The 14,215-nt window shown below is 42.4% G+C and overlaps 1 protein-coding gene across 2 annotated transcripts in view; it reads left to right on the top strand.

The window, feature by feature from the left end:
* ST8SIA5 (ST8 alpha-N-acetyl-neuraminide alpha-2,8-sialyltransferase 5) overlaps positions 1–7,270 on the top strand; it is a 69,487-nt gene extending 62,217 nt beyond the window's left edge. For both annotated transcript variants that reach the window (XM_054283332.1, XM_054283333.1), the window contains 2 exons: positions 589–681; positions 2,637–7,270. In XM_054283332.1, the coding sequence (XP_054139307.1) occupies positions 589–681; positions 2,637–3,099 (556 nt within the window). In that variant the 3' untranslated portion in view covers positions 3,100–7,270. The remainder of the gene's footprint in view (positions 1–588; positions 682–2,636) is intronic.
* The last annotated feature ends 6,945 nt before the right edge of the window (positions 7,271–14,215 follow it).

Raw genomic sequence — 14,215 nt, 5'->3', positions numbered from 1 at the left:
GATGTCCTATGGTGAACTTGTAGAGTCAGAATTGCTGCTATTAAACCATGTTGGGAGATGCTTTTAAATGGAAAAGGAAGTGAAGCAGATAGTTTGGGATTAATTAGGTCTGGATTGATTTCTCTCTTGTGGAACATTTCCCCTAAATTCTCCTGGGTATAAACTGAAGCATCTTAAAGGCAGTGTTTTAGATATAGTTTATTAATTATTGAATGCATCTCAGCTACTGCTCAGCAAGCCTTTGATTTTATAGGCTGATTGGCCTTGGAGCTTCAATTCATTTTGCATCCTAAACTGCAGGAGTAAATAGGTAAATTGCTGTTAAGGAGGCAAAATGAGCCTTGGCTACACCTGCAAAGAGGACTCATCTCTCTCAGGTGAGGGAACAAGAAAAGTCCTCACACAGGCCTCAAGAACTTGTTAGATTATTGCACAGTTTGGGCATCAACCTGTTTAGATACAATTTTAAATTCTCACTCTGCTTCTAGATTTGTTGCTTGGCAGAAATGCTTAAATAAATTTTATTTACTAGTCCTGAAAAGGTGAAATAAATTTTTAAACTTTCTTACTGATTTCTCTTTTTCATAGATGCAATTTGCCTCCTATATCTGAGAAATACTTCATGGACGTTGGGGTGAAGACAGATGTCGTGACTGTCAATCCCAGTATAATCACTGAGAGGTTATTTCTGGTTTTTTTGTATTTTCATTTTTCTTGATTTCCCAAATCTACCTTAAATATAATTCTGTTACACAGAATTTTTTACCAAATCCTACTTTATGCCATCACTATGAATCATACATTTCATTCTGACTTGAATAAATAACAAGTTGTAGAAATGTGTTAAACACTTAAACCTGCACTTTGACAATAGAAAATGGAAAGGCAATGAGCTAAAATTAAATTAAAACAACAGAGCCATCCTTCCCCTGCTCTGCTTGCAAGCCCCAGTCAAACATCTTAGAAACATTCAGGGTGAAAGAAACTGGATCCCACCTGAAATGCTGAAGTCACGGAATCAGAGTCATCAACTTTGGGAAATTAAGATCATCAAGTAAATAAAGTAACACAGTGTCACATGTTTTAAAGAAATGCCAGTGAAACTTTACTGTAGACAGGACTGACTAGGTGATTTTAATTTTAAATTTGTAAATGCCCTAATGCTTACCTAGTGACATTTTTGGGACCATAAGGCTCATTACTGCTTTCCTTTCTCAAAGGAGGGGGATGTTTTTCTTTCCTCAAGCAACATAAAATAATTTGTTTGACTTTGGATTTCTTTTAAAAATGTTACAGTAAGACATTTTAAGCACTTGCTAGCTTTGGTATTGGCCCCTTTTTTATACAGCCCTGCACTGCAGGGTGCACTGAGGAGGGTCCTCGACAGGAGAGTTGGCTGAGTAACAACCATCACACCAATGTGGCTACCTGTCATTCTCCTTTATTCACCAACTTTGGCATATTTATTCTTCTCTATACATTGTCTCACACCACTAGTGCTTGATGCTCATTGGTTAAGCAACTATAGTTACACATACATGTTAATTAATGATTGGTTGTCACACCTATAAGCATCTTTAGTTAAGGTGTGCCAAATTAAGATTTTCCCACAACGTGCTTGGCATCTAGTACATCTTGGCACAATGCTCATTCTTCCTTGTTGGATCCATTCGAGGTCAGTACATGGTCTGTCTTGTTCCGAGGACAGTTCATGGTCTATCTTTTCCTGAAGACAGCACATGGTCTTCAAAGTAACTCTGTAATCTGAAGGCCAGGGTTGTCCATGGAGGAGCACAGCATGGCCTTGTTCTGCTAAGAATCCTTCTACAGTGCACCACGTAGCTTGGAAAAATTACGTACTTCTAATAATACCATGGGAAGCGAGACACCATCAGAAATGGCCACAAGGTTAAGAAGTTATTGTGATGTTATTATGAAGTTATTATGATTTATTTTTAATTTTACAATTTTTTTTAATTTTTAAAAACAAATTTTAAAAAGTTATATTTTTTATACTTTTTTAGAAGTATGTAATTTCTACCCTACATTTCATACTGATGCTGTAGCTACAAATCCAAGTACATTCCCGTTGATAACGGGAAGCTATCAATGGGAAGGATCATCTCAATTATCCCTGTGCCAGAAATATTTCAGAAAAAGCCCATTGCGGGGGGGTTTCTTGCTGGGAATGTGCCGACCATCACTGCCATGGTTTGAGAAGAAGTAAGTTTTCTGGGATATGAAGTGGTAAAGCCAATAGATGTTCAGATTTTCAACAGTGTTTCCTCAGGAAGCCTATGGCACAAGAGGGACTCCTCTCCTCTTGATGAACTGAGAATTGATTATCTAAACAGTAATGACGGACGGAGTTGGTAATTTAAGAAATAGATGTATTAGAAATTTGGTGGGCGGAGGAGGAAATGTTTTAGAAGGTTTTAATTTTTCCCTGTGTGTTTCTTTTTACACATAGTTGTAGTTTAGTTAATAAAGTTTTCGTTGTTTCTAAGTAGGGGCCTGCTTTGCTTATTCCTGCTCACATCTCACAGCAGAAACCAGAAAGAATGTATTTTCATGGGGGGCGCTGGCTTTGTGCCAGCGTCAAACCGTGGCAATCGCTCCCACCCTCTCCCCTGCAGATTCCACAAGCTGGAGAAGTGGAGGAAGCCCTTCTACGAGGTGCTGCAGGTGTACGAGAACGCCTCCGTGCTGCTGCCGGCCTTCTACAACACGCGCAACACGGACGTGTCCATCCGCGTCAAGTACGTGCTAGACGACTTCGAGTCGCAGCAGGCCGTCTACTACTTCCACCCCCAGTATCTCATCAACGTCTCGCGCTACTGGCTCGGCCAGGGCGTGCGGGCCAAGCGGGTCAGCACCGGGCTGATCCTGGTGACTGCGGCCCTGGAGCTCTGCGAGGAGGTGCACCTCTTCGGCTTCTGGGCCTTCCCCATGAACCCCTCAGGGATTTTTATAACTCACCACTACTACGACAATGTGAAGCCTCGCCCCGGCTTCCACGCGATGCCCTCGGAGATATTCAACTTCCTCCACATGCACAGCAAGGGGATCCTGCGGGTTCACACAGGGACCTGCAGCTGACAGGGGACACTGCCAGAGTGTGGCGGGAGCTCGATGGCCTGTGTATGGTGGAGGAGGTTTTGTTACACCCCGAGATTATGCAATAATTGTTTGATATAAAGTTCCTCAAGGCGTTGCATCCCATAAGATCTAGGACACCAGCATCTTTCCTGCTAGCAGAGTTGGGTCCGTAACAGTGTAGGAGAAGCAAAAACTCCTGTGCCCCAGGGTACACCCTGTCCTGGAAAGCAAGTCAGACAAGAAGCACATTTACAATACATTTAGAGATAAATAGAGCACATTAATATAGTTATCATTTCACTATGGAGAAAAGCACCAAACTTTTGAGGAAAAACAGAGGTGGAGAATTTTAGCATAGATTATATGACTTTACATAGGTTTCTGAATCGAGTACCTTGGGGTATTGCCAGATGTTATTGAACACTCTGTTCTCTGGCCTTTAGATTTTTGAAAATACTCTTTAGCATTATAGCTTAATGGGGATATATAACTTAAAATCTTTGTTCTGTAATGTCACAAAGTGTTGATCAAAAATAGCAGATAGTTGTGTTAGGAATAAACAAAATCACTTTATGAATTTTTTCAACCAAGATAGAATAGAATGTTGAACTCCCATTCACAGCAACAGGTAACTGTGTGAATCATGTTGTGATATTGTTTTAGAGATTGTTTCTTCTTCCTTCTTGCGCCTTGCATTTCTGTTCTCCTCTGCTGATTGTGCTTCCTTTCTCCCTGTCTGTGATGCTTTCCTTCTGGCTAACACATGGCAATGTGTGCACTTCCTCCCACAGCCACCATCTCAGCATCACATTGGAGTCCTTGCTGAAGAAACAAGCTCCTTCACAAGGTTTTCTTGAGATGAAGAGCAAGGGGATTACATAGTTATATTTTACAAGTTGACTTTTTGGTTCAGTATAAAACAGAAAAAAAATCATTTCCTCGTTGATTTTTATTAAAGACTTTGTAAAAGTATCTGAATGTTGATTCACTGTTGTACAGGTTGAGTTAACACTTTCAGGTATCTGTAATATGTTCATGTCAGGAAATGAAGTCAAAATTCAGAGAAGTTATTTTGTGGCTTAGATTATGATGCTTATTTTAAAATTATGCATCTTGAAATGTCAAATGTCTTAATGTGGCGTTTTTGTATATTGAGAATGTTATTAGGATAGTGAAAGGGCTGGTGGTGTATTCTTTAAATGTCATCAGTGTAGCTCTACCAGGTATGCCAAGCCTAATTTTTCACCTGCTATAGTTGACAAAATCCTGGAGCAGAAAAGGTGCCAGAAGCTGCTGGAGTTTATTTTGTTGTAGTAGGCTGCTGGTAATTGCTCTTTCATACTGGCATGACAGCAGACACAGGAGGTGAGGTTTGCTATTCCAGCTGTGCTGGCATAGCTAAATGAACAGAGTTTCCCTGTCTAAGTTATTAGTCTGAAGCACTAGGTCTGTTGCCTTGTCTTGTCTTATGTAGATTGCAAGATCTTTGATCAAGGACTTGAAGTTTAAAATTCTGTATGAGGGATATTTTATTTTTGTGGGGGGCTGGCGGGGAGAGGGTTTAAATCCAAATATGGACTTGGATTTTGACTTTGTAATGCATGAATGCACAAAGCTTCTTTTAAAAGCCTCTGTGCTATGCTGAGAGCTTTGCAAGTTGCTCACACTACAGATAAAATGATCACAAAGAAAGTGAAAGCATGCTGGTCACCACTTCAAAAGTCCCTGCTGGCCAGCAGTGACCTGGGTGGTATGTGAGAGTGCATTTTATTTACACTGCACTCTTGAGGTTTGATTGCCTTAGAAGCAACCCATATCCTTGATGAAGGTGTCAGAACTCACCTGGGAAACACCAGCCAGGGGCAAGTGAAGGACCAGTGCTTAAGCTTAATATATTATTTGTGGTGATGATGTGTTTTAGGTCTTAGAGATACACTGTGTGTTATTGAGCACTCCCTCATATTGTCTACCTGTGAAATAGGCAGCACCCCCATCAACCTGCAGGTGAAATGGTTTCCTTGACTCAATATGCAAAAGAGATCTTTGTCTTTGCTGTGTTCTGTAAATTTGTGTGCAAAGGGCTTTGACAATGAAGTGCTGTGATGAAAGTGCTATTTAGAGAGCAATGTGACACTGCAGGTTGGCCGTCTTGCTGTGCATTGAGTTTTATGATAACAGTAATGACACTGAAGCTGGTACTTAGAGCCCTTACTCCTTATTCTGCCTGAGTTTGGGGCTAGTAGTGGCTTCAGGTTTGCTTTGCTGCTGCTGCTCTGCTAAGGTTACCTTCTTTAGTAAGAGATTTTTCTTTACTGTGGTGATGGAAGTGAACAAAATCAACTGAAAGGAGTCTGATACGTTGTAAAAGGCACTTCAAAAAAGATGGGAAAGCACTTGAGAAGCATCCATATGCTGATAGAAATAGTGCAAATCCCTCTTTTTAGTTGCAAGAAATCCTTTTGGACAGACAAAAGGATAAGCAAAACTGCATTTACAGTTAATCTGTAAATGCAGAGTCACAGACATTTCCTTTCCATTGTTTGCTTCATATAAATCAGCAATGTAAATTCACTGTAATAAGTGCAGTGTTACTGTGTTTAGATTTTGATTGCTTATAAATCTATAGCTACTATATTTTTTTAATGATTTTAAGAAGTGTGTGCAGGTTACTTGCACATATGCACCAAAGGCCCAATCTTGCCACATTTATCTGAAAAGAGCCCCCATTAAGGTGGGTGGGTATTTTATTTGTGTAGGGACTGCAGAAACAGGCCCAGATATTTCTGTGAAGGTGTACATAGCTGTACAGTTAAGGAGTGATTTGGAAGCCAGAAAGATTATTAATGAAATATATATAAAATAGTCCTGGTGATGAAACACATGTTGCAACATGTTCACTTTCTGATTAATTTTTCAGGTGTTGCTCAAAAAATGATTGCAAAACTATGGCATTTGTCAGAAATGCCATGTGTAGAAGGGCTTTTGCAGAAAGAAGGACCCTCCCTGGTTTCTGCCATCATTCTTTTGTGTGCTGAGCATAAGAAAATATTCTTTTGACATCAATCATTTGTCTGACTTTGGGGCTGCTTTTGTTCTCCCTTCTCCCACGAGGTCTAAGCTCCAAATGTCCAATCTTAACCTCTGAACAATGGGATAGATGAGTGATAAGAAGTGACTGTCAGGTGTGTTTGCTGCAAGTAAAGGATGTGTGTAGCACGTTGTGCTTTCCCAGAAAAATCCCCCCCACCAATAATTCTGATCTGTCCATGAAGAAAGGCTGTCAGCTGTCTGGTACCACATCCTGAGCTTGAGCTGTAATCTCAGCTCTGCTGCTGAGGATGTGAAGCCTGAGAAAGGCAGAGAGAAAATGTTATGGTTTAATCCCCAATCCCTCACATTATTTAGGAGAATCCCTTAAGAAGTTCCTGATACTGCACACACTGGCAAGGCAAGTTGAGTTGGAAATGATAACTGGGATTGCTTTGACTTTATTGTCGGGTCAACAGAGGAGGCTTATGAATCTGCCAGTGCTGTCATCAAAGGGAAGGAAGTATTTAGCTGGAATAGTTTAGCTGATTGCTTTTGATTCATGAAATCCAACTTTGCTGTTGGACAGAATGGCTTCAATGGCGATAGGGCCATTATAATATTTTAGCATATTTCCTGTGATTGCAGCAGAGTTGTCAAAGCCAGCTCATGAATTGCAAAAGGGAGAACCATGCCATGGCAGCAGCAGCTCCTTCTGCTGCTATCTCAAGGAGGAGAGGCACCGTGCTGAGCAGGTCTGTGGTCTCCTTGAGAAACAATGTCAAGGGAATACAGGAGGCTGCAAGCACAACTCTGCTCCAGAGCCTTTAGTGCCCTGGAATAACACAGCAGAGAGAACAGGAGAAGTTTCACAGCTTGCAGCAATCAGGGGTGGCTCCTCCAGCCTTGAAAAATCCACCCTCTTGCAGGCTCGGCTGACGATGAATTAAAGGTGACTCGGGATGGCCAGATGTAGTGGATGGAAGGAAATCAGCTCCAAGAATAGCCCCTCTGTGGGTGTTTGGTGAATCAGTGGAAGGGCTGCTCAAGCCTTGGAGGCAGAGCCTGGTGCTGACGCAGCTGCGTGGGTGCTCAGCCCTCCCTGGCAGCGAGGAGCAATCCCTGCTGTGGCTGGGGGGAAACGAGGTGGGGAATCTGTCCTTTCTGATCTTCTGGCATGTCCACTTGTCTGCCAGGGTAGTGAATGTGAAATGCTCTGAAATGGGCCTTTTCCCCCACCTCACTCTCATTTGAGAGTGCAGAGAGCTTTGGAGCTTTCACAAGTATAGGAAAAAAGAAAACAGCAAAATTCGGCAGTCCCTAAAGGGCCAAGCTCCCTGGGAAATTCTGGAGTGAGCTGAGGTTCCAGGAATAAGGAAGTCAGTATTTATGCTTAGGGCCTTTACAAAACCCAGTGAAGTGTGTGGAAATTTTGAGTGCTCCAGAAATGGGCCTTGGTCATTGGTAAGATGAGCAGCCTCTTTTTTCCCCCCCTCACTTGATTTCAGATACACTTTTTTCATATGCTTTAGATACAGTGCAGGAGCAATACCATGTTTTTAATGGTGTGAGTAAAGAACAAGCTTCTCTGGAAGCAGAAGTGTTGTGACTGTCACTCTCCCAGATTTCATCAATTCATCCTTTCAAGCTCATCTATGCAAAGCATTTCATCGTGGTGGCGTAAATCATACATGAGCCCCCTGTACCTGGCAGTATGTGTGTGAACCACAGGCTCAGGAAAAGAGGGTTTTTTCTGCTTGCTTTAAATTACCAGTATGGAATTTGTCAGTGAGATGAATGTGTTGAAGGCAGGATGCAGCCCACTACCTTTAAAGCCACCACAATATTCACGTTTGGGTTCAGCTGAAAGAGAATTCAGGCCTTACATCAGTGCTTGTAAGCCAAGCCAATAACCTGCATCTCCCAAAAAACCCACCCAGATTATTATCATTTTGTGTCTTGTTATCATCCTGTCTAAAGTGGGTGATCCTGCTTGGCATCCCGTGTTGTCTGCATGGTATTAAAAATAAAAATTAAAAAAAAAAAAAAAACAAAAACTGATTCTATTCAACGAAATTTTACTTCAATGCTTTTAAAAATAAACTTAAGAGAAATCCAAATGTACGAGAGGCATTGGGTTGAGGGAGCCTGGATCCCAGGCTGTCAGCACCTCCAGTGCTCCCCAAAGCCCTGAGCACCCAAGAAACATCAGAAATGGGCCACAGTGGGAAGCTTGAAGTAAGACAAATCTGCCTCAGTGCTTCAAGGATTGAAAGATGTAAATATGTTACCAATGTGTCTGACTTTCTATTTAGAAGCCATAGATGTTCTCAGTGTTTGATCTTTGGGTAAGCTGATGTACATTTTTGACTGTACTAATCACTGTAAAATGTGTTAGCATGTAAAACAGTGACAAATTAAGCCAGAAAAATCAGATACTGCGTTGGCTTTATCTTGAGATGTTTGTTGCACCTGAAACTGATGGACCAAGACACTGAAGTATCTCCAGTGCTCCCTACAGCTTGTGAAGACTCTGGTTATTGCCTTCTTATCAGTGTGGAACAGGCAGAATTAATCCCTATTTGTTGGCATTGTGTGACACACACTTAGGTGTGCATTCGAGCCTGTCCCCTCGGAGATGAGGAGAGGGAGAAAAATCCCTTCCCTCTCTGAGACAGGACAAAAATATGGAGACTTTTCTTCATTTCTGGGCCCTCCTGCTGTCAGTCACGAGGTTCCTGATCAAACCTCTGCATTGAGCCCATGTAAATTTACTGAGCAACTGCTGCCTGTTGAGTATTTCCCTGGTTTTCACCTGGTGGGAAACAAATGCTTATTTTGGGAATACTGGAGTAAAACTTTGTGTCTCCATTGTAGGGGAGCTTGGGCTATGACAAAAATAAAGCTGTTTCATGTTTGTTGTTTCTGTAAGGCAGTGGCAGTGAGGGTGGAGAAATCCATGCAGGGTTCATGTTGGTTTTATGATGATGTTAATGTCTTGTGTCCTTTGGCTGACCTTTATTTTGTCGACCTTACACCTTGTAATTTTGGCTTATTATTGTTTCTGTAGCTGTACTATGGTTGTGATAGAAAGCCTATCAATTGCTGTAAGCCATAACTAGAACAGTAATCAGGGGTTTTTGGGTTTGTTTTTTTTTTCTGGTTTTTTTTTGGTCTGTGTCACTGTGTTTGAAAGATGATTTAATTCTATTGAATAAACAAATCACTTTAACAGTTTTCTGGGAAAGGCAATTTTTGGGCCTCTTATTGTGCCTTCACACTGATTTTGTATTTTCTGCTGTTCTGTGTCCCTGAACAGGGGGAGTTGGAAGCTCAGCTGGTAGAAATTGGTTCACAAAACTAGAGAATGTCACTGTGGAATTATGTGATGATAGAGCATCATTTACAGATATATATATATATATATATATATATATAAAAGTATATTTAGAGTTATGCAGCCATACAAACTGAGAATTTGGTGTTTTGATCACTGAATATTCAGTATATGTTCTGGACAGTTGTCTACAAAATATCTAGACACAGTAAGGTAATTTATTACTGCAAGTAGCAAACTGTGCAGAGACAGCCCTTGCAAAGCCTCTGCAATCCCTGGGATTTTCCTACTTACACCTTCCTAACAGCTCTGTCCTTTACTGTCTTCATCCTTCATAGAAAATCATCTTCTTTGGATCTGGCCTGTCTTATTCAGCCTCAGACTCTCAAGCTTACACTTCCATCAATATTCTCAGAGAATTAAAGCATAGATGTAAAAATATTTATGATGATCCATGATAGCAGATGAAACAACCATCTATTTTTTGAAACTGGGTATTTTCCCAATTGCCATTCTATTGTTCCTAGATTATAAACTGAAATGGGAGTACGTAACAGAAATAATACAATCTGGGTATTAGTGCTGGTATAAGGAGAATGTAAATGACTTTGAAGATGCAGAGCTGTGGTGAATGCTGGAGGAATCAGCCTTCATTCTTGCTGACATTAAAACTGATGGATGTACTTCCTTCCCCCAGATGCTTGTGATTATTGTTAGTGATTATTCAATCAAGGAGAGGAAGCATGTGGAGAGGGAAAAATGAATAGACAAATTGACACTGGATGATATAATTTCTGTCTATCACGCTGCAAATTGCTCGGCTAAGCAAGCAATCAAAGAATGGTTAATTTCCTAAAGCCTGCAGCATCCGTCATTTTCCTCCGTGGCATTTGCAGCCTTGGCTCCCAGAAAGTCTCCATAAAAAGCCAGAGTGAATTACAGAGATGTTTCACCACAGTCTGACAGTGCCCAGGAGTGGGCACTTAGGGAAAGAGCAGAAGAAACAGGGGAAATAATAAATGGCCCTTCTGCTGGTATTCCCTCAGACTGGTATTGACAGCTTGTATTTTTGGCCCCGGCAGTGCTGTGTGGTACTGAGTGTCAGATTTCAGCTCTGTGTTTGTGATGAAGTGGTTCCTCCTGCTCTTATGAGCTCCCAAGGGTGCCCAGCAAGATGTTTTTGGGTTGTGGGCCCTGCCAGATGGAGCCAGGGCAGGTACTGACCTTCCTTTTCCCAGCACAAGCATCACAGGGAGCACCTCTTGGAATGAAAGTTTTATGAATTTCTATTTATCTTCTGCTTTCCTTTTTTTTATTTTCTTTTTTTTTCCCCCTAGCACTGCTAACCCAAATCTGCTCCTGGATGGCGAAATGTTAGCAGTCAGGTAATTTTATCACTTAGTTGCTTTCTCACTCTACATCTTTTAGTCATCTTTTCATCATCCCAATGGATCTGGCTAGAAGAATAAACATTTTAATCCATAAAGACACTACTGTCCATCACAGAGAGGTAAAATACTACATTAAGTCTGTGTAAGTGCTGCCACTTTTTTAGGTGGAGAAGATGCTGTTTGCAAGGATGTCAGCAGTAAAGCTGCCCATGAGGAGGGTTTCAGGGTTTCCGCTTACTTTTTTCTAAACCTTTAAACTTTTGATTCAGCAAGTTCAGGTTTTAGCCCTGAGCTGAGAGCATGAGCATTTTGTTGAAGGTGAATTTAGACTTCTGTAGAACTCAGAGACAAAAATGGAACCTCTGAGTTGTGCAGAGGTCCTTGCTGTTGGGGCAGCTGGTCCCATGGTGGAATGACAAGAGGGTCTTGGAATTTCACTGAATTCCTGGGATTCAGTTCTGCCTTTTGAGACCCCCAGAATTAAGGACCAGTGAGTTAAGGGCCTTCCAGACACAAGATACAAGGTGTTCTGCCAGGCCTGAGAGAGCGTGACAAAATTCATCCACAGAAACCAGGTTTCACACAGTTGTATTGCATCTTTAGAAATAATAAGGGCTAAAATCCAATGTTTTCCCTTCATGGGGAATATTTTGTTTACTTTTGCAAGGAGTAGATTTTGTCAGCCATACAAACAGCCCCACTGTCAGTTTTAGAAGTCTTTCTGCCTTGCTGGGCTGAGAGTCAGGTTTTGGAGAGTGAAGTTCACCCTTCCCATGGACAAGGTGAGAGAAATGCCATTGAGGTGTCTGAGCTGATGTCTGGAGCTTCACATGAGCATTTTCATTTGCTGAGTGGCACTTGGCAAAACCATGGTCTGCACTCAGGTCAGGCAGGCAAGTGCCTTTCAGGCACTGGAAGTTAATCTTGGTGTCATCTGTATTTCTAAGCACGTTATTTCCCTTGAGAAGTGCTGAGGCACTGAGGGAGCCTGATAATTTTGCAAATAATTTGCCATCTTTACTGCTCAACACAGACACCAGCAGAAGATAAAATGAAATCCTGAGTCCCTAATGCCCTGCTCTTTGGAGGTTTCCATGAGCATGTGGTGCAGGATGATAAATATGGGATACGTGTCCCTTCCCTCTGAAAAGATTAATTAAATTTTTGACTTCCCATCTAGGTGTTTCATGAAGTGCTGTGTACTCAGAATGGGTTTTGGGGATTTTTGTTTCAGATCTGTCTCCCCAATCACATCTTTAATAAATCTCTCACAATTTTTTCCTTTGTGTGGCAACTCTGGGGAAGGATTTGTAATAGTGATGAATTTCAATTTCTCCTTACCTCAAAACTGATTGAATAGGCTCTTTGGATGGTGGTGAGAATGGGAATTAACCACCCTCAGATATTTCCCTTAATCCTTGGTGGACAGTCAGTCACTTGTGCAGAACTACTGAGTACAGATCATTGGACATGTACATGCCCTTCTCTCCTGATGAGATTTGGGTGTGCAGCCTCAACACCTTGAAGGGAATATGGGATCGTGGAATTACTGTTGGAAACTACCTTTAATATCACAAATTCCTGCCATCAACTCAGCACCAACGCCACGTTCACTACAAACCACATCCTCAGGTGTCACACACACATTTTCAGAGCATCTCCAGGCATGGTGACTCCACCACTTCCCTGGGTGCTCTGTCCTGATGCTTTAACACCCTTGATATGAAGCATTTTTTCAAAGTACCCAATCTAAACACCTAAATATCTTAGTGCAGGTTGCTACATTCACCAGCTCCTTTCCTGTTTTAGTGGGATGAGTCTCACTGCTTCTCTTGCCTTTTTCTGGGAAATCTTGTTTGCATTCTCTACAAGGTAATATGGATGTGTTTCTGCTAGAATGCGTTACTCAAGAAAATCTTTGGTTGCAGCAATCTCAAGGCTGCTATTTGTGGTCTGAGGGAATCTTGCTGCTTCTTTTTCTTCCCAGAAGCAGAAGGGAGACAGGAGGATTGAACAGAAGCTCTGCACATCACTCTGCACCACTCTCAGACCAGCCCCAGAACCAGGCCTGTCTGACCTCACTCAGAAGATGCATTTTTTCATGTATTTCTTTTTCTCCTTAGCACTCACAGTTTCATGGCTCTTTGGTCTTTCTTGCCTTGCAACCTTTCACAGTGAGTTGTACACAGCAAGGCAGGTGTTTGGAACAGAGGGGTATCCCTGGATTTTCCATTTTTAAGGAGCAGAGGCCCTCGCATTGCTTCAAGGCTGGCTGTGGCAGCAGTACATGAGCCACTGCTATATGTGGTGGCAAATATCATGGAATCATAGGATAAGTAGGGTTGGAAGGGGCCTAAATCTCATCCAGTCCCATCCCCTGCCCTGGGCAGGGGCACCTTCGACTGTCCCAGGTTGTTCCAAGCCCTGTCCAACCTGGCCTGGGACACTTCCAGGAATGGAACAGCCACAGCTCCTGTCTTGGTTTGGAAAGACAGGAGTCTGCTAAGGAAGGCAGGAGCCTTCCCTGAAATGGAAAATGTAAACCCCTTCCCTTCAAATTGCTATAAATTTTAAATTAAGGGGCTCTCAGGCAAAAAAATATGGGAGCAGGAAATAATTCCTTAACAGGGAAGAAAATAAAAAGATAAAATAAACAATGCAGTAAACTAAAACAGCACTGACAGAGTCAGAACACAACCGGACACCCTGTGGGTCAGGGTGTTGGCAGCCGTCCCACTGGAATTGTGGCTCAGCCCTCCTGCAGTGCCAGGGCTGCTTCTGCTGGAGCAGGGATCCTGTAGAAAGGTGCAGTCTCTTCCTCTGAAGATCCAGTGGAAGGAGAGGCAGCTGCTGTTCCTCTGGGAATCCAATGGAGAAGCCATGCTGGTGTTCCAGAACCTCCAGATTATATCCAGGTAGGAATGCTTGGCCCCTCCCTCTGGGTTCACATCTCCCAATGGGATGCTGTAGTTCTTATCAGCCATGCAGTAACATTCAATAGCCTGTTATCAGCAGATATCCCCCTGGAGGGAGAATTGGTTGTGGAAGGGATAAGGAAAACTGCCCACTGAACCGCAGACAGCTGCCACACAGATGGGAATAGAACACAATTTGCTTGGCAATCCAGGACAGCTCCTCTGGGCTCCCTGTGCCAGGGCCTCCGCACCCTCATAGGGAAGAATTTATTCCCAATATCCCACCTCCCCCTGCCCTCTGGCAGTTTCAGTCTTGATCTCTGCCTTGGTTGACATTCAGTGCCAGGGATGGAAGGGTGAGACTGACAGACACTGACAGGGCCCTTACACAATGTGCCCTGTAAGAAATCACACCAGTGGGCATGATTATTACCCAAATATTAAAC

The sequence above is a fragment of the Melozone crissalis genome, unplaced genomic scaffold (genome assembly GCF_028551555.1).
Source record: "Melozone crissalis strain CALT ecotype California unplaced genomic scaffold, PUWL_Pcris_2 ptg000036l_1, whole genome shotgun sequence".
NCBI lineage: Eukaryota > Metazoa > Chordata > Aves > Passeriformes > Passerellidae > Melozone > Melozone crissalis.
Note: the sequence above shows the minus strand (reverse complement) of the source record. Positions and strands in the feature narration are given on the sequence as shown.